The sequence below is a fragment of the Alosa sapidissima genome, chromosome 16 (genome assembly GCF_018492685.1).
Source record: "Alosa sapidissima isolate fAloSap1 chromosome 16, fAloSap1.pri, whole genome shotgun sequence".
Taxonomy (NCBI): Eukaryota; Metazoa; Chordata; class Actinopteri; order Clupeiformes; family Clupeidae; genus Alosa; species Alosa sapidissima.
In genome coordinates, this window is record NC_055972.1 from 21,522,224 (window position 1) to 21,547,166 (window position 24,943).

The 24,943-nt window shown below is 46.0% G+C and overlaps 2 protein-coding genes and 2 long non-coding RNA genes across 9 annotated transcripts in view; 2 read left to right on the top strand and 2 right to left on the bottom strand.

The window, feature by feature from the left end:
* Nucleotides 1-5,610, top strand: part of sufu (suppressor of fused homolog (Drosophila)) — a 20,118-nt gene extending 14,508 nt beyond the window's left edge. For 2 of the 6 annotated variants that reach the window (XM_042066712.1, XM_042066714.1), the window contains exons 9-13: nt 1,096-1,134; nt 1,846-1,980; nt 2,591-2,729; nt 3,404-3,472; nt 3,765-5,610. In XM_042066712.1, coding sequence (XP_041922646.1) covers nt 1,096-1,134; nt 1,846-1,980; nt 2,591-2,729; nt 3,404-3,472; nt 3,765-3,854 — 472 coding nt within the window. In that variant the 3' untranslated portion in view covers nt 3,855-5,610. The remainder of the gene's footprint in view (nt 1-1,095; nt 1,135-1,845; nt 1,981-2,590; nt 2,730-3,403; nt 3,473-3,764) is intronic. The other 4 variants (XM_042066715.1, XM_042066716.1, XM_042066713.1 and 1 more) reach the window with 3 other exon arrangements.
* Nucleotides 5,534-9,071, bottom strand: LOC121685893. The gene is made up of 2 exons (XR_006023465.1): nt 8,950-9,071; nt 5,534-5,896 (listed from the first exon to the last, which is right to left on the bottom strand). It is a non-coding gene; the product is annotated as an uncharacterized LOC121685893 (long non-coding RNA).
* trim8a (tripartite motif containing 8a) lies at nt 7,120-22,652 on the top strand. The gene is made up of 6 exons (XM_042066708.1): nt 7,120-9,538; nt 16,765-16,860; nt 19,254-19,487; nt 19,872-19,903; nt 20,004-20,119; nt 20,365-22,652. The coding sequence occupies exons 1-6, from the start codon at nt 8,966-8,968 to the stop codon at nt 21,024-21,026; spliced, it is 1,713 nt and encodes a 570-aa protein (XP_041922642.1). The 5' UTR covers nt 7,120-8,965; the 3' UTR covers nt 21,027-22,652.
* The window catches only part of LOC121685895, a 9,243-nt gene continuing 5,292 nt past the window's right edge, over nt 20,993-24,943 (bottom strand). The window contains exon 2 of the long non-coding RNA XR_006023467.1: nt 20,993-21,092. This is a non-coding gene — a long non-coding RNA (uncharacterized LOC121685895). The remainder of the gene's footprint in view (nt 21,093-24,943) is intronic.

The following is a 24,943-nucleotide window of genomic DNA, read 5'->3' on the forward strand; positions in this document are numbered from 1 at the left end:
CCTCTCCCCACCACACAAACGCACTCACTCATTCACTCCCTGTGCCACACAACACACACACTACTATCCTGTCCTCATCCCCACCTCCTACTCTCCCTGCTGGGATGTTGATCCTAGTGTGTCCTCCTTTGTCAGTGGCAGAGTTTCAAAACACACACACACACACACACACACACACACACTATTCTCTAACATACAGACACAGCTCCCCCATTCCACAATCAGCCCACTCTCCACCCTCACCGTGATGAAGATGGCTGCCACTATGTATGAATCTAAAAACCATGGCGCTTTCTAATCCTCCAATCACATGTGAACTAGCTGTGGGTTGCCTCTAGGGATCCAGCTAATTCTGAGTGTGTGTGTGTGTGTGTGTGTGTGTGTGTGTGTGTGTTGAAAGCACACCTCCGGTCATGTCTGCTGTGGAGGGATCTGTCCAATTAGTGTCTGGATGGTGTTGGGGTGGAGAGAGAAAAGTAACAGCCTAGGCTTTGGAGACTGTCTGTGTGTGTGTGTGTTTTATTTTAATACAACAGAAAAATGACCAGAGGCTTGGGGTTATGTATAGCAATTTCACGACAGAAAACACATGAGATATCTGGATTATATTAACCACTTTTCCATTCCATTCCCAGCAACACAGAATGTGAAGGCTAATTACAGTCTAAAGACCCGGGGCCTTTTACTGTAAACCTGAGACTGAAGGTCCCACTGTGTTCTTTGATCCATCATCACCAGAATTATGGATCCCTGAATGCCACATTTCAATGCAATTAATCACTCCGCAACACCACCTCAGCAATAATAATGTTACTTATTAGTAACCTGTCTAATGAATCATGGTGTATAGTGGTTCATTCCACCTGAGCTTTATAAAGAGGATGGGTGCAGTAGAAGTAGAAGGGCACATTCTGTGTTTGGCTGGTTATGTGTCCTGAGGTGTTCACGGAAGGCCAGCCCATTGATAGGTGTGTTGGCAGTAAAAAATAAAATAAAAAGGTTGGTTGCAATAAATGCCATAGAGAATCTATGAGCCTTTCTCTTTTTTTTTGGTTCTTCACTGTGGTACAAACCTGCCCCCTAATTTCTCCATAGACAATCACTGGGACATTTGCAGACCCAGCAGGCTTCAAGGTAAGAGACGACCCAAAATAACCCAGTAAAACAAAAAATGACTGAAAGGTCACTGTCTTTCTTTCACTTCACCCACCCTCATGTTCTCTTTTTATCACAAATCTGTTCAAGTGGTTTGTTTATAAATTAGGATTTCATCTTTTTATTGAGAGGGAAAAAAAGAACATGTGTTTGGTTCATGTACTCTTTCCAATGGAGATCTTGAACCCAAATGTTAGATAATACACCCAAGCTTGAAGCAGAGAGACTGTAGATTAAGATGCTGGTGTTACATTCTTTTAGTTTGGATATTTATCAGTGGTCCTGTGGCGTGATGAGCTGTGTGTGTTCGATAACTGTGTTGTGTGGACATGGTTGAGGCCTGTGTGTGTTCAATAAGTGTGTTGTGTGGACGTGGTTGAGGCCTGTGTGTGTTCAATAAGTGTGTTGTGTGGACGTGGTTGAGGCCTGTGTGTGTTCGATAAGTGTGTTGTGTGGATGTGGTTGAGGCCTGTGTGTGCTTCCCATGGCCCGTGTGTCCGTTCAGGATCCTCATGTCCACGCCCTCCTTTTTCACAACCACAGAGTTAATCTGCTCCACGACCCTCAGGAGGTGCAAGGGCTTGTTTATAGGTTAATCATGCTGTGCTTCTCTCCTTTTTTACCCCTCTCCCTCCCTTTTCTCTCTTGTTGTCTTTGTCTTCCTCCTCTCCCACCCCTCGTTCTTCCCAGAAGCCGTAAAGACAGCCTGGAGAGCGAGAGCTCAGCAGCCATCGTCCCTCACGAGCTGGTACGCACGCGGCAGCTAGAGAGCGTCCACCTCAAGTTCAACCAAGAGTCCGGCACACTCTTGCCCCTTTGCCTCAGGTACGACAACCTCCAAGGTCACCTTGAGCTCAGACATTTGAGTAAACACCCACTGAGCTTTGAATATTACATTTCACCCAGTCCCCTTAGTGCCAGTCACACCTCAGCTTCTACAAACCCATTCCGGAGTTAGCCACGACAGCACCAGGCAAAGTTCAAAATATGGCGTAGTTCATATGTGTACTGCCTTCTACAGCCAGGATATGGTGTTTTTTGGTTAGTCCCCAACACGATGTGTACAACTATGGACAACATTGATGTATAGTACTGCCATTCCATGTGGAAATTCAGGATTCTGTGTGTGTGTGTGTGTGTGGAGGAAGAGACGCGAGTCAGCGAGTCCCTACAGAGAGGCCTTTGTTTTGAACAGAGTGTGTGTACCGGGGCCCTGCAGTGTGTTCCCTTGGCCACCTCCACCACAGCACTTTAGCCCAACTGTTCTCCCCTCCCATCAGATAAGCCCAGGCAGCCACAAACCCACTCAACAAAGGCAGTCCAGATAAACCCATGGTCACAGCTCACAAGCATTTATCACGATTTCATTCCTACGGTCAAGAGCGTCTCGCCTCTAACACCCCGCTGTCTCTTCCTATGTTTGCTTGCTCCGCAGGGGTCGGCTGCTTCACGGGAGGCACTTCACGTACAAGAGCATAAACGGAGACACGGCCATCACCTTTGTGTCGACCGGCGTGGAGGGAGCCTTCGCCACGGAGGAGCATCCGTATGCCGCGCACGGCCCCTGGCTGCAGGTCAAAACAATAGCAATTCCCCGACATCCTCTGAATTTCTGCACTCGACTCTTATCCTTCTGTGTTTTTTAAGAGATCCTGTCACAAGGCATTCATCTTAGTCCTTCCTCCACCCAGTCCCTCATCCCAGCAGCAATGTAGCTGTAAGTCTTGCAGGCGAGATAGAGGAAATGATTATCAGCCAAGTGGGATTCAGTATTATTAGTGTGGTGCTCCTGTGACTGCCTGGAACAGGAGTGGTGATTGGGGTGGGTGGGTGGAGGGGAAGGGGGAGACGGTGGAGAAGCTTCAGGGTTCGTGGGATTCTGCCCTCTTACTTTCCTGTGGGGTTCGACAGTAGAGCTTGAGGCTATTAATGGCGCACAACACTAGAATTTAAGAAGTGGCTCCTCTAAGTCTCTCTTCTACTGACTTCTCCATTATGAAATGGGTATCTTTATATCTGTTTGTACATTCACCATCGGTCTCGGCATGGAGATTCAATCATTGACGTCTGTCTAAGTGTCAAGACTGTATCACAGGCTCAGGCTATCACCGACAGCTAAACAAAAGAGTTGAAATCACTATCGGCCTGTATCTATTAATTGATTATGTCTGGTTGTGGAGGCTACCTGAGACACAGAGTAGGGTGTTATCAGATCTGAAGTGTTCATTGTGTGTGTGTGTGTGTGCAGATCCTGCTCACAGAGGAGTTTGTGGAACAGATGCTGGGAGAGCTGCAGGATTTGAGCTCTCGCGAGGAGGTGGGATGTCTCTCTATCTCTCGCTCTTTTTTTGTTGTCTCCGCCATTTCCCTTTCAAATGTTTTGCGTGGTGGTCAATGCATTACCAACTTTGATTTTCCTTTCAAATTAGTTATGCTTCACACGCTGCTACATACGTCAGGCACCATCTGTTTAAATATTTCATCAGGAAAAAAAAAAAAGAAGTGCCTCCCTTGCTGTTTATTAAAAATCGTTGCCACAGCAAGATGAATGATTTTCTTTGCTTGTTTGCTCGGTCCAGCTGAGAATAATGCCGTCTCCTTTGACACAGACCAAGGTGCCCAAGGAGTACAGCTGGCCGGAGAGGAAGCTGAAGATCTCGGTGCTGCCGGACTCTGCATTCGACAGCCCTCTGCAGTAGCCCTTCTTTCCTCCTACCCCTCCTCTTCCTCTGTATTGCCCTTGGGGCATCTGCCCATCATCTCCTGAGGCCTCCTAAACCCCCCCCCCCCCACCCACCCCAATCCAGCCTACCCACTCCAAACCTGCCTCTGCCCTCTGGCTATGGCTGCTCTGCAGCTGTTGGTATTACAGGAGGACTGGTTTCATAGAGGGGCTCGACATCCCTCACTCCCTCCTCCCCACGCACACACACCCGTTCACCTCCCCTCAGCTGTTATGCCTCTGGCTGCTTGAACATTGCTGCGTTTTCAGACCCCCCCACCCACCTCCCAGTGTGCATCTTGTAGGAAGGGATGTATGTGCAAGAGTGGATCCATTCTGATGCTGGACTGCCTGTAGATTGGAGCATTGAGTCATTGCTTTTATAAAGGAAAGAAAGCTCACAGGATCTACCCCAAGTGTCAAGTTAAAAACACTACTTAACCATCAAAATGTATCAGATGGCATGAAACGTTAATTATGAACGTTTTTTTTTTATGTGTGTCTGTGTTTGTGTGTGTGTGTGCTTTTTTTGTTTAAATGCAGATGTCATGTTACTGTTCCAGTGTCCTACCCAGTCCTTGAAGTGAGAAACTGAATCACTGATTGGCCAGCCTTTGCAGTCTAAGAAGTTAAATATCCTGGAATAAAATTGAGTGCTTATGGGTCCCTGGTCACATTCCATATAGTATAGGGAGGAGTTTTGTAATGTAAGCAGTGTTTCTGAATATACTGACAGTATTAGTGAAAATTCCTTGCCAGATTCTGTATTTTATTTGTCCCCAATTCCTATTTTTGCATCATACCAAAGGTGTTAAGACATACTGTACCTTAGTAATTGCTCTATCTAATAAATGACAGCAATGCTAGGATTGTAACGCCATGGTAAACTACGCCAATGCTAGTTACATTAGTGCTTCTCAAAGTAGATGACTGTCCAGGTTGTCAAATCTTGTGCCTTCAAGACATGGTTAAGAAATGAAATTATGTTTTCCTATTTTTATACAATCATGTAGTTTGGATACAAAAGGCACCAGTTACCTTGAAAGATGTTTTTGAGGGTACAGATTGTTATGGTTGTAATTTTCTATTGCCACAAAGGGACTCTGGGTAAGGGAGGGGGGAGCGAATCCTTTGTTTACATTGAAGAATCTTTCTTTGCAAGGATCCTTAGCTGCTCCAACAGGATTCCACTGGCATGAGAGAATCAGAAGTCCTCTGCATCCATAGACATAAATCAGACATTACGAGAATACCTGAATTCCTAGCATGCAGATGTGTGTCACTGTTTAAGTATCCTTAAGTGTCCCCCATAATGGCAGTGGCCTTGCTGTGGGACCAAGTCTTGGTATCTGAATTACTTTGGTGTCTGCATAGCTGTACCAAAGTCAGTATTTGCCCATTGCTAGTTATTCTCCTGTTCCATGACACGTATGATAATGTGAGGGACGAAATGCTAAAGTAATGTTTAATGAGAAATTTGTCTGCATTATACACACCACAGTGACACAATCATTGCATTCCATGCCCTTTTGTAAAGAGAAGAAGCAAAGGGCTTGTGGGCACAATATTCACTAAATATTCTTATGTTTATTTTGCCATGGTTATGTCAGTCAAACAAATACTGTTTTAGATTTTTTTCCAACAGAAAATTTTAAGTATAGGCCTACTGTTTTTATGTCAAAACAACTGTTTGTAATCCTAAAGTGCATTATTTACATAAAATAAAAATAAAACAATTGTTTCATTGTGGTGACATGATTGAACATAGCACAATCCACTGTGAGGAAATGCAGAAAATAGGTGGATGTTCTGACATCTTTTCTCTTCAGTGCTGGGTGGCTCCTGTCAAACACGTGGTCTACGTCGTCTCAGCTTGTCCCGTCAGCCCAAGAATACCAGCCATGCTGAGGTCTTAATTAGTCTGTGTGACTCAGACCTTCACGAGGAAATGTGAGACTGATGGAGGGAATGCGTGGCTTCAAGAAGAGAGAAGTAGAAGCCAGCAGAGTTACCATGATCCTATAGTGCCAGAGTTGTTCAAGTTAATTATTTGTAGGCCTACACCTCCAAAACAATATATTTCCATAAAACTCACTATTCTCAAAAAATGAGAACTATTAAGAAGGTCATATTGTGTTTTAGTTATAGTCTCTAAGCTGTCCAGTAGGGAATCAGGCATTAAAGCCACCTGTGCTGAAATTCCGCTGGCAAAGGCTGTGTGGCAAGGGAACAGAGCCAGCCACAGCCAGTGGGCATGAGAACGCTTCTCTTTGAGGAAATGTGCGTCACAAGGCAGGAAAGGTTTTACTACCCCAAGTCTGCTTTTGAAACCCAAAGCACATAGGCCTAGGCTAGCCTCCCAACACCATTAGTCTAAGCATGGTTGGCCTTCGTAATCTTTCTTTGAACGAAGCAAGAGTTGACTAAATATCTGAAACTGCTATACAATGGATTAAGAAAACATTATGTGTGCCACATCTTTGGTTCTCTGGCGTCACAGCATTGAGGGAAACCTTCCCCACTACACGTGAGCGCGTGGCATGGGCCGGTCCCGACCAACAGAGCTTGCCCTTTTAAATTTCCAGCTGCTCTGAACTCTAAATTGTATCACAGAGTGTGGGTGTCACTTTCTTCAAGAATTCAGACTGCCCTTCTTCATTGCAACCTTGTTAATGCCTCGCGCTGCTGATCATGCCTGAAAGAAAATTCAAATTTCCCCAGGCTCAGTGGGCCTATTCGATTCTATATGAGAAAAACACTGAAGCATATATTTAATATGTGATTGTAGCCTATAACAGACTAATGTAAATCATATAACCACATATTTGTTTGATTGATGTTATTTTGTCATGTAGGCCTGCATCATTCAGCTAGAATCGTAGCCTAGGGCTGATAAAAAAAACGACCGGGGGTGATGGCCTAATCAGACTTTTAACAATGTTTTAAAATACACATTTCTCACAATTTATTTTACTTAATGTTGGGCATTATATATCAAAGTAACATATCCTATATCTCAAGTAAATACCTCACCTATCCCTGTTTATCACTGCACCATTTTCATTTATCTGAACAAAGGGGTTTTAATAGATGCAGCGAATACGAATTCTAGTTCGCCTATTCCGAAAAGCTGATCCGATGCATTGCCCTTTTAAGTGAAACCCCGCCCCGTTTAGCCATCAACTCCTCCCGGTTTAATGTATCAAGTCTGTGACGGGTCACGTGATTCGCAGAAGGGGGGAGTAAATGTGAGATGTGTTCTGAGCCGAGTTGCAGTCCTATGCCTGCATTCCTCACATCAAGGATTTCGCTTGCAAGAATATAGGCCTATATATCATAAATAATAACACGGACACCGAGTGGAATACAGCTCCCTTCGTTTTATTTCCAAAGGATTTTAACTCCGGAAGAACTACCCTGGACTGACCAAGCGAAGTCGTCTGTCGATCTACATTTTCTGGGAATATAGCTGAATTGAGAGCATACAAATGAGGTAGAGAAAATAAATAGCCTAGATACGTCGTTTTATCCGCTTTAAACGAGGAAAACAAGATGGCTGATGACAGCAAGCGACAACAAGGTTAAAACGACATCGTCCCCTTTAAGAACTAGAAAGCCTGCTTTGATATATAAACATTTTAAGCTCCCCAGCTGAAGAGAGTACATGCATGACATTACGTTGCTGGCTATTGTTAATTGAAAACGATTACAAATCTCTTCAGTCCGGGGACCAGTGGACCGTCGACATGGCAAGAATTAGTGTTTCGGAAATGTCTTACATCGCAAATGAGGGCAGATAGTTAAGAGCGAAATAAAGATAGCGAGGTAAGGTGAGCGCGATCTGCTTCAAGACGGCGAAAATAGAAAACTAGTATCTATACGAAACCCTTTTAACTCCAGATTTACCCATAGGATCTAGTCTACGTGTGGTTTACGCCTGTAACGTTAGCCTAATCCACTTTGTTCTTGTTTTCCCAAGTGACTTCCTTGTATTTTCTCAAATATAAAATAAATAGGCTTTATTTAAACCATAGAACGCACTTTCAAGCATAAGGTGTACGGCGATGTATTAACCATTGTAATAAGTAGAAGTGAGGGTAAAGGTTAAGATGCCTTGAGAAAAAAACACAGATTTATTCGCGATTTTAAGTGTTTTGTGGGTTACAAAGCAATCTGCCCACTGAAAGCTAGTTTTTAGCCCATTAGGTACAGGAACGCAGTGAAGACCAATCGTATTCGGGATCAGTCAGACGAAAGGTATACTTTTAAAGTCACTTTTATACGCTGGGAAGATACCTTTACCCAGAATGACGTCAGAGATAAGGGAATACAGGTTTTTATATCAATAGAGTTTCTCGCCATTAATTTTTGAGAACTGACTATGCATTTTGTCAACTTCTATACACTGGGTTTCTTCTTCTATCATAGTAAGACATCAGAACACTGGGGACTCATCAGTATTTTCCACATATAGCCAAGAAAAATGATGGCATCGTGATAAACGTCTCAGAAGACCTAGCTCTGAAAAATAATCACATCCCAGTGTAGTCTTTTAGAATTGATTTTGTATAGTACAGCGTGGCGACGAATATGTGACGAGAGACTGCTGGTACAATTCCTTAATAGAATGGAAGGAACTGTAGCAGTTTGACAGATGTGGCCATTTTTGATCACAACCTAGTCGCCAGAATGCAAATAAAGGGCAACGAAGTTGGTCAGGTTAGTATACTTAGACGTTCAAGGCATTACTATAGCTTTTCAACCAAATCGACGTACTAGCACTGCAATAACAGAGACTACGCAATTGGATTGTAAAACCTGATTCTAGCTCGCTCCTGCGGAATTAGATTGCTGTCAACTTTTTGTGATAAGAGTGGAAGGGACGCCAGTCTGGTTGTTTATGGAATCAGTTGTTTACACATACTTTTGTGTCTGTGTGGTTTCACAAGCCACATACACTACCTTCGCGATTTTTAGGAGAAACATGCACAACTGAACCACTTCTTCCGAACAAGACATTCAGAAGTGTTTCAATAGGAGCTAGCCAAATTGTTCTCTGTGACTCAACTCACCACTGAATCCGCCATCATGGCGGAGAACTGGAAAAACTGCTTCGAGGAGGAACTTATTTGTCCCATCTGTTTGCATGTATTCGTGGAACCTATACAGCTGCCTTGTAAACACAACTTTTGCCGGGGATGCATAAGTGAGGCCTGGGCCAAAGACACGGGTATGGTGAGGTGCCCGGAATGCAACCACGCCTACAATCAGAAGCCAAATCTGGAGAAAAACATCAAACTGACGAACATTGTGGAGAAGTTCAACGCACTTAATGTTGACAAAACTCCAGCGATACTTCAGTGTATCCTATGTCGGCGAGGACCGCCTCTTCCTGCACAGAAAGTTTGTCTCCGCTGCAACGCACCTTGCTGCCAGTCCCACGTCCAGACGCATCTCCAACAGCCCTCTCCCAATCCCGGGCATTTGTTAGTTGAGGCCGAGGATGTGCAGGCCTGGAGCTGCCCTCAACACGATGAATACAGACTCTACCACTGCGAGGTAGAACAGGTGGCCGTCTGCCAGTACTGCTGCTTCTCCAGATGCGCTCCCAACCATGGACATGCCGTATGCGACGTGGAAGTTCGTCGCAATGACATACGGGTGAGTGATTGGTCAAAGTGTAACCTTCTCTCAAAGAAGCAGAAATCTAGTCGCACTGAAAGACACATGCCTTTAAGAGTTCAGTCGGACAACTTAAATAAAACGAAACATGTTGAATACGGAAATATTTCCTGTGATGCATCAGAACTGATTTGCAGGTGAAAAACGCACCTTTTTGTTTGGTTGACCTCAGTTTATTAACATCACATTAGGTATCAGCACATCAGAGGAAGCTCAGTGTTGGCTTGAATCTGACCTCCTGTCATAATCCAATGAAGTTAGTGCAAATCAGATCGTATGATGCTTTAATATGCATTTTTTATACTGACAAAAACCATAGTGCCCTGTGAAAAGTGCAAAATGTAACATATTAGATGGCATTGGTAGCTATCAGTTATCTGAATATACTTTTTGTGTGTTTTTTTTTTTTTTTTTTGAATACAGTTGCCTATTTAGTCCTACAATAGAATCGTTGATGCCTTGAAGAGCTCTTAGACTTTTAAATTTGGGCATGAAAAGGCTTCCCCCAGGCCCCATGACCTGACCCATGAACCCTCAGAGCCGAGGCCCGCCTTCACATAACCCTCTGCCAAGACTGGCAACGTTTTTTCATTGGACTAGTCAGTAAGACCAGTAAGTAAGTGTCCGGAGCCAGAGCATAAAGTCAACATGGAAGTGACGCCACGGGGATAGATATATTCATGTGCTGCCAGATAGAATTTACACGTGCACACACCACACCAAATATAGACCTCCGAACACACCCAGTCGGTTCCGGCCAGCGCAGTATGCTCACTTTTAAATTCCTCTAGTGCTGTTCATAGACTTTTCTCCAGAGCCGTAATGTCAATTTAACCCATTCACTCCACTAACTAACAAAAACCTAACCATCTTGAAGGGGAGCCCTGTAGTTTTGTGTTTTGGTTCACCTCGGGTGTGTTTTTGAACGTCACCACTGGCACACACACATACACACACTGATGATCTCTTATTGCCTCTTATTGGCTGTCCTTCATACAACATTAGGTCTTGATATCCAGATGAGAAAGAGGGAGAGAGGGCTACGCAGAGGCCGAGGATGAGGGAGGGAGAGGCTGGACCGGGTAGTGTGGGAGTGAGATTGCATGGTGCTGCTCCAGCTGCCTGCAGGAAGAATAATGAGCTGTTGTGAGGTGCTGGGCTGCTGAGCTTGGCCGGGACAGTGCCTGTGCATGCGTGGAGGAATGTTCCTCAGATGGCCAATGTGTCACGGCTGTGGAGGAGACCAGGCCACGGACGGGGCGCTCTAGGGAGGGTCAGGCCCCCTCTGCCCACAGCTGCTGCTTAAAAAACACACACACACACACTTACTCACTTATGCATACACACCCTGTGCTTTTCTCCTCTTTCGCAATGGCTCCAGGAAAGAGTGACTGGAGACATTTTTTAGGTAAAGCAGTCTTCCACCTCTCACACCCACTCACTCCACACCCCTACTAGCGATCCCCCCCATCCCTCTCTCCCTGAGAAGAGGGCAGCAGGGACCCAGGGCCATGGCTCATGCCTCCCCTCCCCAAGAAAGCAGGAAGGGTGTGACCCCAGTTGCCTCAGTCTTCCGCCCCCAACAGAAGCGCCCTCTCTCCCCCTCTGGGCAGCGCTGATGATGAGATCATGGGAGTCAGAGAGGAGGAAGTGGCCCTTGTGGCGCTTAACCTCCCCCTCGTCCACTGCTAAATCACTCTATCTCCTCTCTCTCATTCTCTCTTTTCATCTCTCTCCCTCCTTCGCTTGTTCTCTTTTTTCCTGCCAGCTGTATTGGGAGGAAGTCCAGGCGAGTGTCATGAAGGAAGGCGTCTTGCCTGTGTCTTTACTTGTGAGGTGTTGCTCTCACTTGCCCACTAAGCTTCCTTACATTCAAATGTAGCTCATAATCCTTCGAACATACCACAGTTCATTTTCACTGCATGTTGAGGACGTTTCTTCATACCACAGCTCTGGATAGGGACACATTTCATCATATCAGTGGTGTGTAATTGTGACAAAGGTTGAGTTGGTTTGAGATGTCAGCAAGCCTAGGCATTACCTCTCAGCATTTTTTTTTAATTGAAGGGTTTTCAAAACAAGAACTGTCAGATATTCTTGATGCAGAAGCACAGCATTGAATACAGAGTGATGACATCAGATTTCAGGAATTGCTGTCAAGTTATCATGAAAGAGACACTGTTCACTGTGCGCTGCCTGTTCTGGCTCTCTGCTGGAGACACGAGGCCTTTGGACAACTTAAGGGCGTCACTATCCATAATAGGATGGGGTGGGGGCAAGTCGTCATTCAACTATTTATTCTCTATGTCTGTCTTTTCTCTCTCTTTTTTTTGTAATCAAGATGAAGGTAGGCTTTGAGAGAGAGAGGCACATGTTCTCTGGATGGATTGTGCCGTTTCCATCTATTTTCGACACAAAGAGCAAAAGGGAGGTGGGGGGGGGGGCACAAATGAGGAAGATGCAAAAGAGAAGTCAGGGTGTGCAGGCGGGTTCAGGGCGCCAGGGCCTTGTCGTCTCATCAGCCATGCATGCCGCCGCTGGCACTCTCAGTCTCTGCTCCTCCATGATGGGAATGAACCCAGGCCAAGCCGCTACCGCAGCTAATGCTAGGTCATAGTTAGCACTGCTAACGCTGCAACTCTCCAGCTGCCCCCATCGTCCTTGTTTTTTAGTGTCAGTATCCATTTCAGGTACATACATCCCTCTAAGAAAAGGGTCTTCACAGATTTGATTTTTGTTTTGTTTTTATGAAGTGAAAGGTGTCGCAGAGAAACTCTCAACAAGAATAAAGAAATTTGTCACAGCCGAGAACAGAGGACATGTTAAAAAATCCTCAAAAGGATTCTACAAAAGATTCATCATCAGAAGAGTCTGACGTTTAACCTCTAAGGGTTCTTACCGAGGAACAATATAGAAACCTCAGAGATTCTGGATCTCACCCTGTTTTGAGAGAATGAACTGATGTAAAACACTGATACACTAACATACTTCGACATGTTTATTGTATTTTTGCAGGCTGTATCTCATAACTGCATTGGCTGAGACATGTAGCCTATATTCTCTTTCTGATCTGATATGCAGTTATTGGGGAGGAAGGACTACTGGTAGAATGTTGCATGGTCACAGGAAGAGAGGGATTGTAAATTTGCTTTCAGCACAGGGTCTTCTGTCTAGCATCAATATCCATTCTTTTGCCTACTGGCCTACTTGGATGCCACACACACACACACACACATACAGGCTCATCCATGCACATTTTCACACAAATACACATTCAGACCAGAGCCTAATTGGTAGTGCTGATCTGCATGTGGATCCCAGGGGAGAGGGGGCCCTGCCCTTTTTGTGAGTCAACCCCTTTCTGATCTCCACCAAAGGAAAAGGCTGCAGCTTGTAAGCCAGTTTAGATGTTCACAGGACTGGAATGGGCACCCCACCCCCCTCTCCAAGTCCCAGTTTGTGTGCTCGCAGCTAAGTGTAAAATTATTCAGCGAAATATTCCCCTCCCCTTGGTCTTTTTTTATACGTACATATGTGCGGAGTCTGTGAGGATGTGGAAGCACGCCTTGTTCTGACGAAGCTGTGCAGGCATGTGAGAGGAGGTGGTGAAAAAAGGAGGCCGAAATAAAAAGAAAAGGGGGGGTAGACACTCCTTTCTCTAGTGAAGCACCCTTGAGCTTTTCAGTTAAGTCAGTAAATTTCATTTTGATGATGCATGACCTTTTGTCTTTGCTCTAAACGCACGTGGGTGGATTTTGAGTCGCTGAGCGGTCCCTGACAAATTGCAGAAATAAATCAGGTTTTTCCAGCGCTGGGTTGTGAAATTCACAGGCCCGGCTCCTCTGCCTTCTGCGATGAAATCGGCCTCAGCAGGTCCCTCTCCTAGTGCTCCAGTTTACAGTAAAAGTGAGAAAGACTTCATAGGGATTGCTGGGGAGGGGGATGGGAGGGAGACCGTGGTCGTTGTGGGGCATTAATTTGCAGTGGGGCAATTAAAATACTCACGTTAATCATAAAGGCCTAGGCTCGGGCTGCTAGCCGTAGGGTGTTCTTCAGAAGTTACCTTGAGCCTTGAAAGCTGTGGAGAGCTTCTCACAAAGCACGTCAGTGCTGATCAGCACATCTGTGGGCGTCGGATGGGGGGAAGAGACATCTGTGCACATCATCACATAAAATGGATACGCTCAACTCGATTGATGCATCTCCAACACCTATTCTGATGATTTGTGAAAAGGAGAGTGTCTCTCTCTCTCTCTCCCTCCCTTTCTCCATCTATCAATCTATCTTTCTGTTTTTCACACTTTTTCTTTCTCTCTATTTCTATCTTTATCCCTAGTATCACTGCTCTCTCTCTCTCCCTCTCCTCATCACTTCTGCCTCTCTCTACACCGGTAGTAAAGCCGTTTTCAGTTGCCACCACATGTTGTAAGAAGAGAGGCATCGCTTACTGGAACCTCCCCTCCCACGTCACATGTTCGGTGTCTTGCTCAGCCTCCAGGGCCCGGCCCTTTGTTGCGCTGTTGATTGACAACTTCCTGAGCTTAGTTCAGTGTGAGTAATCCATGACTAGCTAACTCCATCCCCCAGCTTGCCTCTTATTCACTGATTATGAATTATGTACCATAAGTCTGTGGCGGCAAGCATTTGAAAAGAAATTGAAATCACAGCTGTGTACAGTAATTCAAAGAGGTTTGGGGGGTTGGGGGGGGCGGGGTAGTAGAAGAAAAAAATGTCACTGGTTGTAAAAATGCCCCTTTTTTGTGTTTCTGGCACCAGCACAACAGGGCTCTCCTGTTTCTGATCTATTCATGATGTTGGGCTTGGATGCTTTGTGAATAACTTCTAAGCTATTATCTCTCCGGTGAATAAGACTGCCATACTTGAACAAAAGTCATTGTTTCACCGCGCGCGCGTGTGCGTGTGCGTGTGCGTGTGCGTGTGCGTGTGCGCGTGTGCGTGTGTGTGTTTCTCAGTGCCAGAGCAGGAAGTTCAGTCCGGCCCTGAAACATAGGTGATCTATTACCCTCTGTTGGTTTTACCTTGCTCACAGGCGCACGTCTCATTGGCTGGAAACGGCCGTGTCCTTGTCTTTTCCCGTAAACACGGTTAACCGGTGACCGTGGAGAGGCTTGTTTCCGTGGCGCTTGGGTCCAGTGTTACAGCAGCGGCAGCGTGACTGCCATAGGCCTCAGGAATGTCTCTCTCTCTCTCTCTCTCTCTCTCTCTCTCTCTCTCTCTCTCTCTCTCTCTCTCTCTCTCTCTCTCTCTCTCTCTCTCTCTCTCTCTCTCTCTCTCTCTCTCTCTCTCCTCCACACACTCTGAAAGCAGTCACCCTGCAGCGTGCTTTCACACTAAAAAATGTTCACTCCTTCTGTCATGGACACACACACACACACAAACACACAAATATAAATACCCTCTACTTACCCACTCTTTCATTTTTCAGTCAAATATGTAGGCTTTTACATTCAAACTGACACAAAAACATACCCCCCCATCAAACACATCTATACATTCATACATATCTTTGCCCAGCAATACCATACATTCTTAGACACACACACATACACACCCAGGCCAAGCATATCCTGACATTAAGTCGGGAGACATGCCAATCTGTCACTGACACAGAGGCCTGGCCAAACAAAGGGGAGAGTTAGTGTTCAGGAGAGGGGCACTGGCTGGAGAAGATCATGCCCCCCCCTCTATCTCTCTCTCTCTCTCTCTTTCTTTCTTTCTTTCTTTCTTTCTTTCTCACTCTCCATGCTTGTCTATCTCTCTCCCCCTCCTCTCTCTCGCTCTCCCTCTCTTTCTTTCTCTCTCATTCGCCCTCTCACTCTCCATGCTTGTCTTTCTCCCCCCCCCTCTCTCTCTCTCTTTTGCTCTCCCTCTCTTTCTCTCTCGCTCTCCATGCTTGTCTATCTCTCTCCCCCCCTCTCTCTCTTTCGCTCTCTCTCTCTTTCTTTCTTTCTTTCTTCTTCTTTCTTTCTTTCTTTCTTTCTTTCTCTCTCGCTCTCCATCCTTGTCTACCCCCCACCCCTTCTGCCATAAAGTGAATTCACACATTTGTCTCCCATCTCTCCTCCTATGCGATGCTCCTCTTTCTTATTTCCTATTCCCCTTTGCATTGCCATTAGTCCCTGTATCACACCCTGGTTTATGCTCTTGATGGTTTATTAATACACAGTGCTCACGTAATATATAAAAAAAGCAACACATTAAGAGTGCTTTGTTGCCATGACAGCACTTCTCTCCCCCCTTTTCTGCTGAGCGGAGTTATTTTGCACAAACATTTTTATTTCATCAAATCTAAATTGGCTGCCTCTTTAATTACTTGTCAACTCTGCGCCTGAATATGTTCCTTATGTGGGCTACTTCTTCCCTCCTGCACACATTAGCCAGCACGGGCAGAGGACAGAGAGCACACATTTAGTGTGTGTGTGTCGGGGTTGGTAGGAGCGTGAGGGTTTTGACCAAATCCAATTTCACTGCTGCAGAAACCCAGGTCAGCTGAATCACGTCGGAGGAAACGCAGCCTCCCTGTCCCAGAAGCGGGGAAATGATTCTGATTAATTAGTCTTATTGTTGGCAGCTTTTTGTCTTCCTTGCCTCCTATAATAAGGGGCTCTGGAACCCGGTCGCTATAGCGATGCTGGAAACAGTTTGCGGCCTGGATATTTAAGGTCAGTGTGCAGAGACCGGTGGAAAAGCCAGCGTTTGTGTTTGCCGGCGCCCTTTTGTGCGTCTGTCTGTGGTGCCACGGGCCTGACCTCCTGGCTGGTATGCATTCAGCTCCTGGGGCAGCAGAGGTCGTGTTACCCGCGATGGTTGCCGGCGCAAACACCCTCTCCATCCCAACGCTGTTTGTGCCAGTTCTGTTTTTTTTTTTTCCCCAGCCTGCATTCAGGACCGAGCACAGGAACTCATGCACGCACACACACACACACACACACACACACACACACACACACACACACACACACACACACACACACAAACTGAAAAACAAAAGCATATGCAATCCTGTAAAGGGGCATGCTAATTCAAACAGAGCCCACACACTTGCTGTTTGTTTGGTTTTAATTGCATTATTTATTTTTGTCTAAGGTCTTGGATAATAGGCGTTTACTGTTTGTTTGCTGGTGATCGGGACTGTGTTTGGATGTTTGGAGTCTTATGGGCTCTTCTGTGTTCTCTCTCTACAGCATGTTTTGCTGAAGCAACAGGACCGCATCGAGGAGAGAGTGCAGGACATTGAGGAGCAGCTCTACAAGTTGGAATCTGACAAACGGCTAGTGGAGGTAAGATAGATCTTGCACGCACACACACACACACACACACACACACATTCAGGCAGTTATGTGGACATTAACAAGGAGGGTCTGGTGTCTGTGTCTGTGCTAGTGTGCAGCCCTACGCCACACCACTCTGGCCTGTGGACCTGCACCAATGGCTGGCATGGCCTCTGTCAGTCGGTCCCCATTCTCTACTCCCTCTCTGGCGCTGCCCCACTCACCCCGACGCAGTACCTACAGCACAAAGACACCCAGTCCCAGGTCACACAATAAAAATGTTTGGGGAATTCAAAGCGCGGTGTTAATTCCACATCAAGGAAAAAACGGGTGGGATTGTGTTATTTACGGAGCTTAGACAGAGCCTTTGAACCATCAAAGCTTTGTTGAATAGCCAGGCAAAATAAATATGTTTTTGCTCTCCCAAAATGGCACTGCTTTTTTTTTTTCTCCTCGTCTCATCCACCTACAAGAGTTTCTTTTGTCGTTGCAACTTTTTTTTTTCTTTCCCTTCTTTCCACTGTCCTCCCTTCCACTTTTAAACTCAAATTACTTCTCTCCCTCACCCCTCCCCAAAAAAACTAATTGTATCAGAATCAAGCGGGATATTTTGTATTATCTCCGAAAGCCACAGGGCTCATTAGCAGTGCCAGCCAGGCACAGGACTGCCCTATTCTTTTGGGAGAATGCAAGAAGACAATGATTCGCATGGCTCACTGGTTTTCCAGTCAAAGCACGCAGCATGTAGACATATAAATAACCACTCACTCTTATGTGATGGGCATGCAAGCGGCTGTCTGTTAGCTACGGCTAGCGTCATCTGTGGCGAGGAAACAAGAGGACGGGAAGTGCACCTACTGGCAGTGTGAACATTAATGACGTGAGGGCAATAAAGAGTGGGGCATTGTGTGTTGTTAATATGCTTATAATGTGATGTTACATGTTTGCACTTGACTTGTCCATCTGTAGTGTGTTTGTGTGTGTGTGTGTGTGTGTGTGTGTGTGTGTGTGTGTGTGTGTGGGCGGGGGGTGTAGTGTGTGGGGTGTTTGTGTTTTGTGTCCTTGCGACTGCACTAGTGCTATCCTCCAGACAGATCACCTTCACAGCATTAAGGCTAAAGCCTGGCATTTTCTGCTTCATCGCTCTCCTCGACCACTCTGACAACAATGCCTCCTCCCTTTGTCTCTGCCGCTCTCTCTCTCTCTCTCTCCCTCTCCCCCTCCTCTCTGTTATTCTCTCTCTCTCTCTCTCTCTCTCTCTCTCTCTCTCTCTCTCTCTCTCTCTCTCTCTCTCTCTCTCTCTCTCTCTCTCTCTCTCCCTTTCTCCATCGGATTCGGAGACCTCCCCTTCCCCTTCTTTATCTTTTCCAGGTCGTATCTTTTCCTCCTCCCCCTCTCCTCCTCCTCTCCTCCTCTTGACCTTGAGCCCTATTCTCTACTCCCTGACTCCTCGCTCTCCTCCCTCCTCCACATTGCCTTCTCCCTTTCTCACCCCGACACACCCACCCACCCACCCTCTCACACTTTGGGTACTTAGTGACACCCCACCCCTCACAAAAAAGGGAAAACTGTGAACGTAGAGGTCTCAGGATGGACAGATTGGTATGATGTTGTAATAGAGTGGTAATGGGATATCTACGTCCATTTTGAGATCTGGGGAGGAGGAGTTTAAAAGTCGGATTATCCAGTCCGTAGAAAAGATCTGTGTCCTTACCTGTATATCTCTGTACTGTGCTACTACCCGCATCTCTTCTCTGCCTCCCTCTCTTCTTTTTGGTGGGTCTCTTTTCTATTCTTCCTGGTCCTCCATGCCTCCTCCCCAAATCTGTACACTGCTCACTGGCCTCTTGTGTCTTTTCTCGATCCCCTTTTCCTGTCTCCTTAATTGAGCTCTTCTCTCTCTCTCACTCGTGCTCTCTCTCGCTCTCTGTCTCTCTTTCTTTCTTGCTCTCTTTCTTTCTTTCTTTCTCTCTTTGTTTCTTTCTCTCTCGCTCTCTCTCTCTTTCTTTCTTGCTCTCTTTCTTTCTTTCTTTCTCTCTTTGTTTCTTTCTCTCTCTCTCTCTCTCTCTCTCTCTCTCTCTCTCTCTCTCTCTCTCTCTCTCTCTCTCTCTCTCCTTCCACCTCCACCTCTCCATCTTGGTTTCAATCACCACCACTGTCTCTGTTTTGATATTCTCGGCCTTCAGTGCGTGTAAAATAAAACGCTGTGGTGTGCTTTGTGCATTGCATAAGGTCAAGAAGACTTGATTGTGTGTGACTGTCGCAACATTGTCATCGCCCTTTTCCCCAACCCTGCTCCTTTTCTTCCCCCTCCTCTTCTCTCCTCTTCTGTCTACTCTCTTGTTCACTCTCTCTCCCTCCATCACTGTTCCTGATGCCTCTCTCTCTCTCTCTCTCCCCAGGACAAGGTGCAGCAGCTGAAGGAGGAGGTCCGGCTGCAGTACCAGAAGATGCACCAGCTCCTGGATGAGGACCTGACCAAGAGCCTGGAGGTGCTGGACAAGGCCAAGTCCAAGTTCGTGCAGGAGAACTCCAGCCAGTGCCTGCAGCTCACTGGCCGGCGCCAGGAGGCCAAGAAGCTGCTAAGCTCCGTGCAGACCGTCTTCGACAAGGCCGACGACATCAACTTCATGAAGGTGAGAGAGGAGGGGGTAGAAGAGGCACAAGTGGGATGGAGTACACTGGTTTTTCACTTTCGTTTCTCTTCACTTATGTCCTCCTCCTTTTCTCTCTCTCTCTCTCTCTCTCTCGCATTCTCGATTGCTGGCTCGCACTCACATTCTCCCACGTACCCACACCCACACACTCACGTTGCGACACACATACAGTACACACACACACACAGACAAAGAAGCACCATAAAATAGTGCCCATACCTGTGAGACAGACTTGCCTTTCTGTTTCTCAATCATTAAACTAAGTGTTGTTTTCACCTGTATGACTAGAGGCGCTGTGAGGTATCGGTCTACAGACCGGGTGACTAATCCCTAACTCTGCTCTCCTCTCTTTCTCCTTCACAGAACACCAAACCTGTCAAGATACTAATGGACAGGTAGGAGTCTCATCTGCAAGTAATTACTTGGAGTAATTTTACTGATGAGAAAATAAATGTTGATGTTAATGACTAATACATATATTTTTTTAACATTCAGAACTCAGTCATGCATAGGCAATAGCCTGCCCCCTCATAAAGTTGGCCATCTGAACTCCAAAATCTTCCTCTCAGAGATCTCCAAGAAGGAGAAAAACCTACGGAAAATGCTGGAAGGTATGACCACACTGCCGAATTCTGAATCTGATAATATCAGAGTGCAATAATATAATATATTTGTATACTATATATGTAAAATACATGGTATATTTGATCTTATTATGTTGTATTATATTCATTGTATTTTTCCTTTTCCTCTACTCTTTGTCTCTCCTCTTCCTTTTCTCTCATCTCTCTCTCTCTCTCTCTCTCTCTCTCTCTCTCTCTCTCTCTCTCTCTCTCTCTCTCTCCTCCACTCTCAGCTCCATTCAGTGCCCCGAGCCACTTCCTGCAGTGTGTGTACCCCTGCAGCCTGAGCAGCTCCGGGTCGGAGAAGCGCAAGCACTCCACCGCCTTCCCTCCAGAGAGCTCGTCCGGGGCCACCGCCTTCCTGGCCGACTCATCCTCTTCCTCCTCAACCTCGGGGCCCCTGAGTAAGCAGCAGTTCCTCGTCCAGAGTCCCAGTGGCGGAGGCGGCGGTGAGGGCCAGTCCTCCCAGCAGCCCCCAACCATGCAGGGCCCCTGCGGGTCGGCCGCGGCTGCAGCGGCTGCCCAGCACTCGGCCTCTGTCTTCCCGCCCCCGCCACACCCCTACCCCCCGGCGGGCAGCTCCTCGCAGCAGCCCCTGCTGCCCCAGTACGGCGGCCGCAAGATCCTCATGTGCACCATGGACAACTGCTACTGCTCCAGTGTGCCCTCCGTGTCCAGGCACCGTGCCCACCCGCCCTACCCACGCTCCGGCTCTTTCCCCTGGGCAGTGGGCTCGCAGGAGTACCCCCACGCCCTGCCCTCGGGGCCACCCATGTCCCAGCCACTCCAGGGCCTGTCCATGCGGGACTGGATGGACGCCTCGCAGACGCACAGACACCCCGACTTCTACGGCCTGTACGGCCAGTCATCCGCCAAGCACTACGTCACAAGCTAACCCCTTATCCTGCTCACTCGCCTGCGCACACACACACACACACACACACACACACACACACACACTCTCTCTCCAGGGTCAGGACATTATAAGGGTTTATTTGTTTTGTTGTTTTTGGTGTCTTGGTGTCTAGAGTTTGGGTTTATTTTTGTTTCTGTTCCTATTTCCTGATCTTCTAAAACGGTGGGGAATGGGGAAGTACACAAATTGACGTGGAGAGAAAGCAAGCTTTGGCAAAATTAGAGTTTTCCTTTTTCACTCTCTCTTCTCTATTCTCCTTTTTTTATATTTTACAGTCACTTGTCAGCGAAGAAGCAACCTATCCATTAGCACTTTCCCATTGCCCCTGCAAGCTCGCAATAAAGAGAAAGCAAGAAAAAGAAGTGGAGGAGGAAGACTACGCCACGAGTCTCCACCTTCCTCCCCTCTCAAATGACAAACAGATTTGGTATAACTGCAGGGGTGGCAGACAAGCCAGGAGTCACTTCCCCCTCTGTTTTCATCCTCTCTCTCTCTTTCTTTCTCTCTCTCTCTCTCTCTCTCTCTCTCTCCCTCCCATCTCTGTTTCAATTGGCCCTTTTTCTTACTCTATTCCCATCGCTGGCACCACGCCTCCCTCTCCGTGTTTACACTCTCTCCCCCAGCTGTAGTTAATAATAACTGGTTTGGCTCGGACGCGCGTGTTTTCGCTACCCTGCCCTCCTCTCCGAGCTCGCTGCCCTCTGGGTGGCCTGCCTGCCGTGGCGGCGGCACCTGGACCCTACCGAGCCGTAACCGAGGACGGATGATGGAACCGCGGACTAGCTGGAGTTCCTCACACACATGCCTTTTACATACCCAACTTAAATGGAGGCTTTCAGTGGTTTTGTCATGTTTACAATTATATATAAATATATTAAGAAAATCTATGCGTATATATATTTTCCTTTGACTGAAAGGGGAAAGGAGTTTGTCTTAATTTTGTTTTGGAAGGCACGCCTTCGAGACACCAACCATGTAATCTGCACAGATTTTATTTCCTGTATTTTTCACTTGGAGGCTCTCCATGGACCTCCACCGTTGCGGCACTTGAGACCTGAGCTGGACTCCCACTTCCTGTGTCCAGTGATGTCACTTCCTGCATCCAAGCACACATTACTGCATGTTCACGCAGTATCGGTCTGCAAAAGCAGCCGTGTGGTGCTGAAGCCACACTAACTGAATGCAAATATCCTGTTTTATATTAGCCCAGTGACTGGTAGGACCAATCAGATGTCAGCTTCCACACTGCACAGTTCCTGTCACCATAGAGATTCTCTTCCTGTTGGTGACTGTGAGCATGCAGGATGGCCTTCACATGCACTCAGAACCCAAGAGGCTAAAAATGGGTTTGGACTGTGAACTAGTTGTTGGAATTCTTTTTACTCATGAATTTTATACAAGGAAAAGCTGTCTGGACTACGCATTTTGTGCTATGGAAAAAGTAAAAAAAATCAGTGTGCTTCAAAAGAGTATTAAATGCTGGTTAACAGAAACATATACAATCTTTTTTTGTAAATATTTTGTGCAACAGAAATTGAAGCTCTGATCAAAGTACAGTTTTAATGAATTGTGGTTCAACAATAAAAGGCGAAACATATGGGCAAATGGCAGCAGCCCTGGCTGTGTTCTTGAGATAGAGAACTTCCTGTTCATATGCACACACACAGACACACACAATTCTAACCAACCCTGCCCCCGTTCATTCTAGCATCAGTGGAAAATAGTGACTCAAATATATGCTATGTTCTGATGAGGGCGGCAGCTACTCTGTCCCACACATACATTTTTTTTCTGTCCCACACATACATTTTTTTTTTTTTCTTTCTTTATGTCTCTCAGTTCCATTATGACTGGGCCAGGGCCTCTTGGCTTCTCTGGTTGGTTCTTTTCTCAACTCATATGATCTGTTCATTTTTGACGGAGGAAGTTTGTGAGTGCTTTGTCAAATGAATCTGTTTCATAACTTCTGGGTTTTAAAGATGCAGGGACTTTGTCAGTCTGGTTTGCCTCTGAATCTGCAGAAGAAAGATGTTTAAGCCCACATAACATTCTTGAATCTTTAAGTGATTTTTGTAAGGTGGGTTCTTTGATGTGTCTTGATGGGTTAAAACAGCAAACCATGGACCATTTTTTTTTTTTTTGTCCAGAGATATCTATTTTCATCTGATGACTATGACTGAGGAGGATTTTAAATCTCTTGCCTTGCTGTCTGAAGGCTGGTTTGATGTTTCTCACAGGACAGTGTGTACTCAATATTCTTGAAGGATTTTCGCGAACAATAGAGGCAATAGCCATTTAAACAGGATGAATCCCTAATTGGTTTGCTCCACCTTATTTCTTATCCCTCTAACATGGCAAACCGTCAGTATTAGAATGAGCCACCTAAACAGCCCTGGACTGTCTCAGTTGCCTTCTTTCGTTTTAGGAATGTGTGTGTGGTTGTGTGTGTGTGAAAGAATGAAAGAGAGTGCCGTCACTGCAGGTGGTGGAGCACTGTCTTTTGCCTCCACTAGCCACAAGCTGCATTTACTCGCCCTGCTGCCCCACCCCCACCCTTACCCAGCGTCATTCTAGTCAGACCAAAGGAGTTTAGTGTGGGGGTCATCGGGTTCATGGGGCCCACTCCCTTTGTGTTAAGCGACTCGCCTCCCACCCCTTGGTGTTCCTCCTAAATTTGAAATAGAGAAATGAATTTCGGTAGTTGCCCATTGCCCTAATCCTCAAACACAACAAGTATAACCCATTCCAGACATATAAATACACAGACACAACAATACAATTCACCAAAGATGGTTTGGTATGTAAATAGACTCTTGATGAACCTAAAGAATCTTTGGTATGTAATCTTGCCTAAAGGTACAACTGACAACCTTTTACCCTTGAAATAGAGTTTTCAGAGTATTTCGGATTAATTATCAAATATGTTATCTCCATTCATGTCAAAATAACAAACAGAAACAGTCTTCTCGATACAAATGAGAAGTTAAAATCTCAACCTAAGGTATCCTGAGGCTGCGTGCGATCAGATGGTCATTTTAGTGGGACACTGAGTGAAAGCATGTTTAAAGATCATGAATGATAACGTATAACAGGAAGCGTTTTTTTTACTCTGTGTTTTAATAGCAGTCCTGTAGACTCAAGCTCATCTTTTGGCATTGGTGGATATGCTAGGCTAGCAAGGAGGCTAATGCCAGTGGGGTCTAGTGTCTGTTGCTAGAATGTGTGTTAGGGAATGAGCTTCATTCACTGTACAGCCCTAACCACTGGTATACATAGTGGGTTCAGACCTGGTATGAGATTAAGAAAAACATCTACATTCCAAAAAGCATAATGTTTCACTCTGCTGAAAATAAGAAATTTACAATGTATCAGGCTGCCCCAGTATTCTCCTGTTTAGTCGATCAATCCTAAAATCATGTCCAACTGGACCTCAGGTAGCAAAGAGGCCCTAAAGGCCCCTCACCGGGCTTCACATGTTCAACAATGGGAACATTCGAAAGATGTATTCAAAAAGTCATGAGCCCTTAGATTAATGTCTGCTATTGCATAGACTTAGCCTGAATTCACCCAGATGAAACTGTAAGAAAATTAGAATTTGCTAACAGGATTTGAATTTGCTAACAGGTTCATCTGGGTGAACCTAGGCTAGCATAGACTATGTTATGTCTGATAATATAAATGCAACAAATCCAAGTAATACGAAAGGATTTTCAACCTATAGTGTAGTCTCAATGTCCTTCAGAACCAAGAAGTCAATATGGTATCTAGCCTGAGATCTGGGAGATAACACGTGTCCTTTAGGTGCTCCAGAGCATCCCAATAAACTGTCAATCATGGTGTCACCATGGTAACGGTGGAATGGAGGGGGCAGGGCAGGCCGAGGGGCAGTTGGCGAG

Coding starts and splice junctions, on each gene's coding strand:
- trim8a (XM_042066708.1), top strand. CDS start 8,966: ATGGCGGAGAACTGGAAAAACTGCTTCGAGGAGGAACTTATTTGTCCC. Junction 9,539..16,764: donor TTCGTCGCAATGACATACGG/GTGAGTGATTGG, acceptor CTCTCTCTACAG/CATGTTTTGCTGAAGCAACA. Junction 19,904..20,003: donor GTCAAGATACTAATGGACAG/GTAGGAGTCTCA, acceptor TTTAACATTCAG/AACTCAGTCATGCATAGGCA.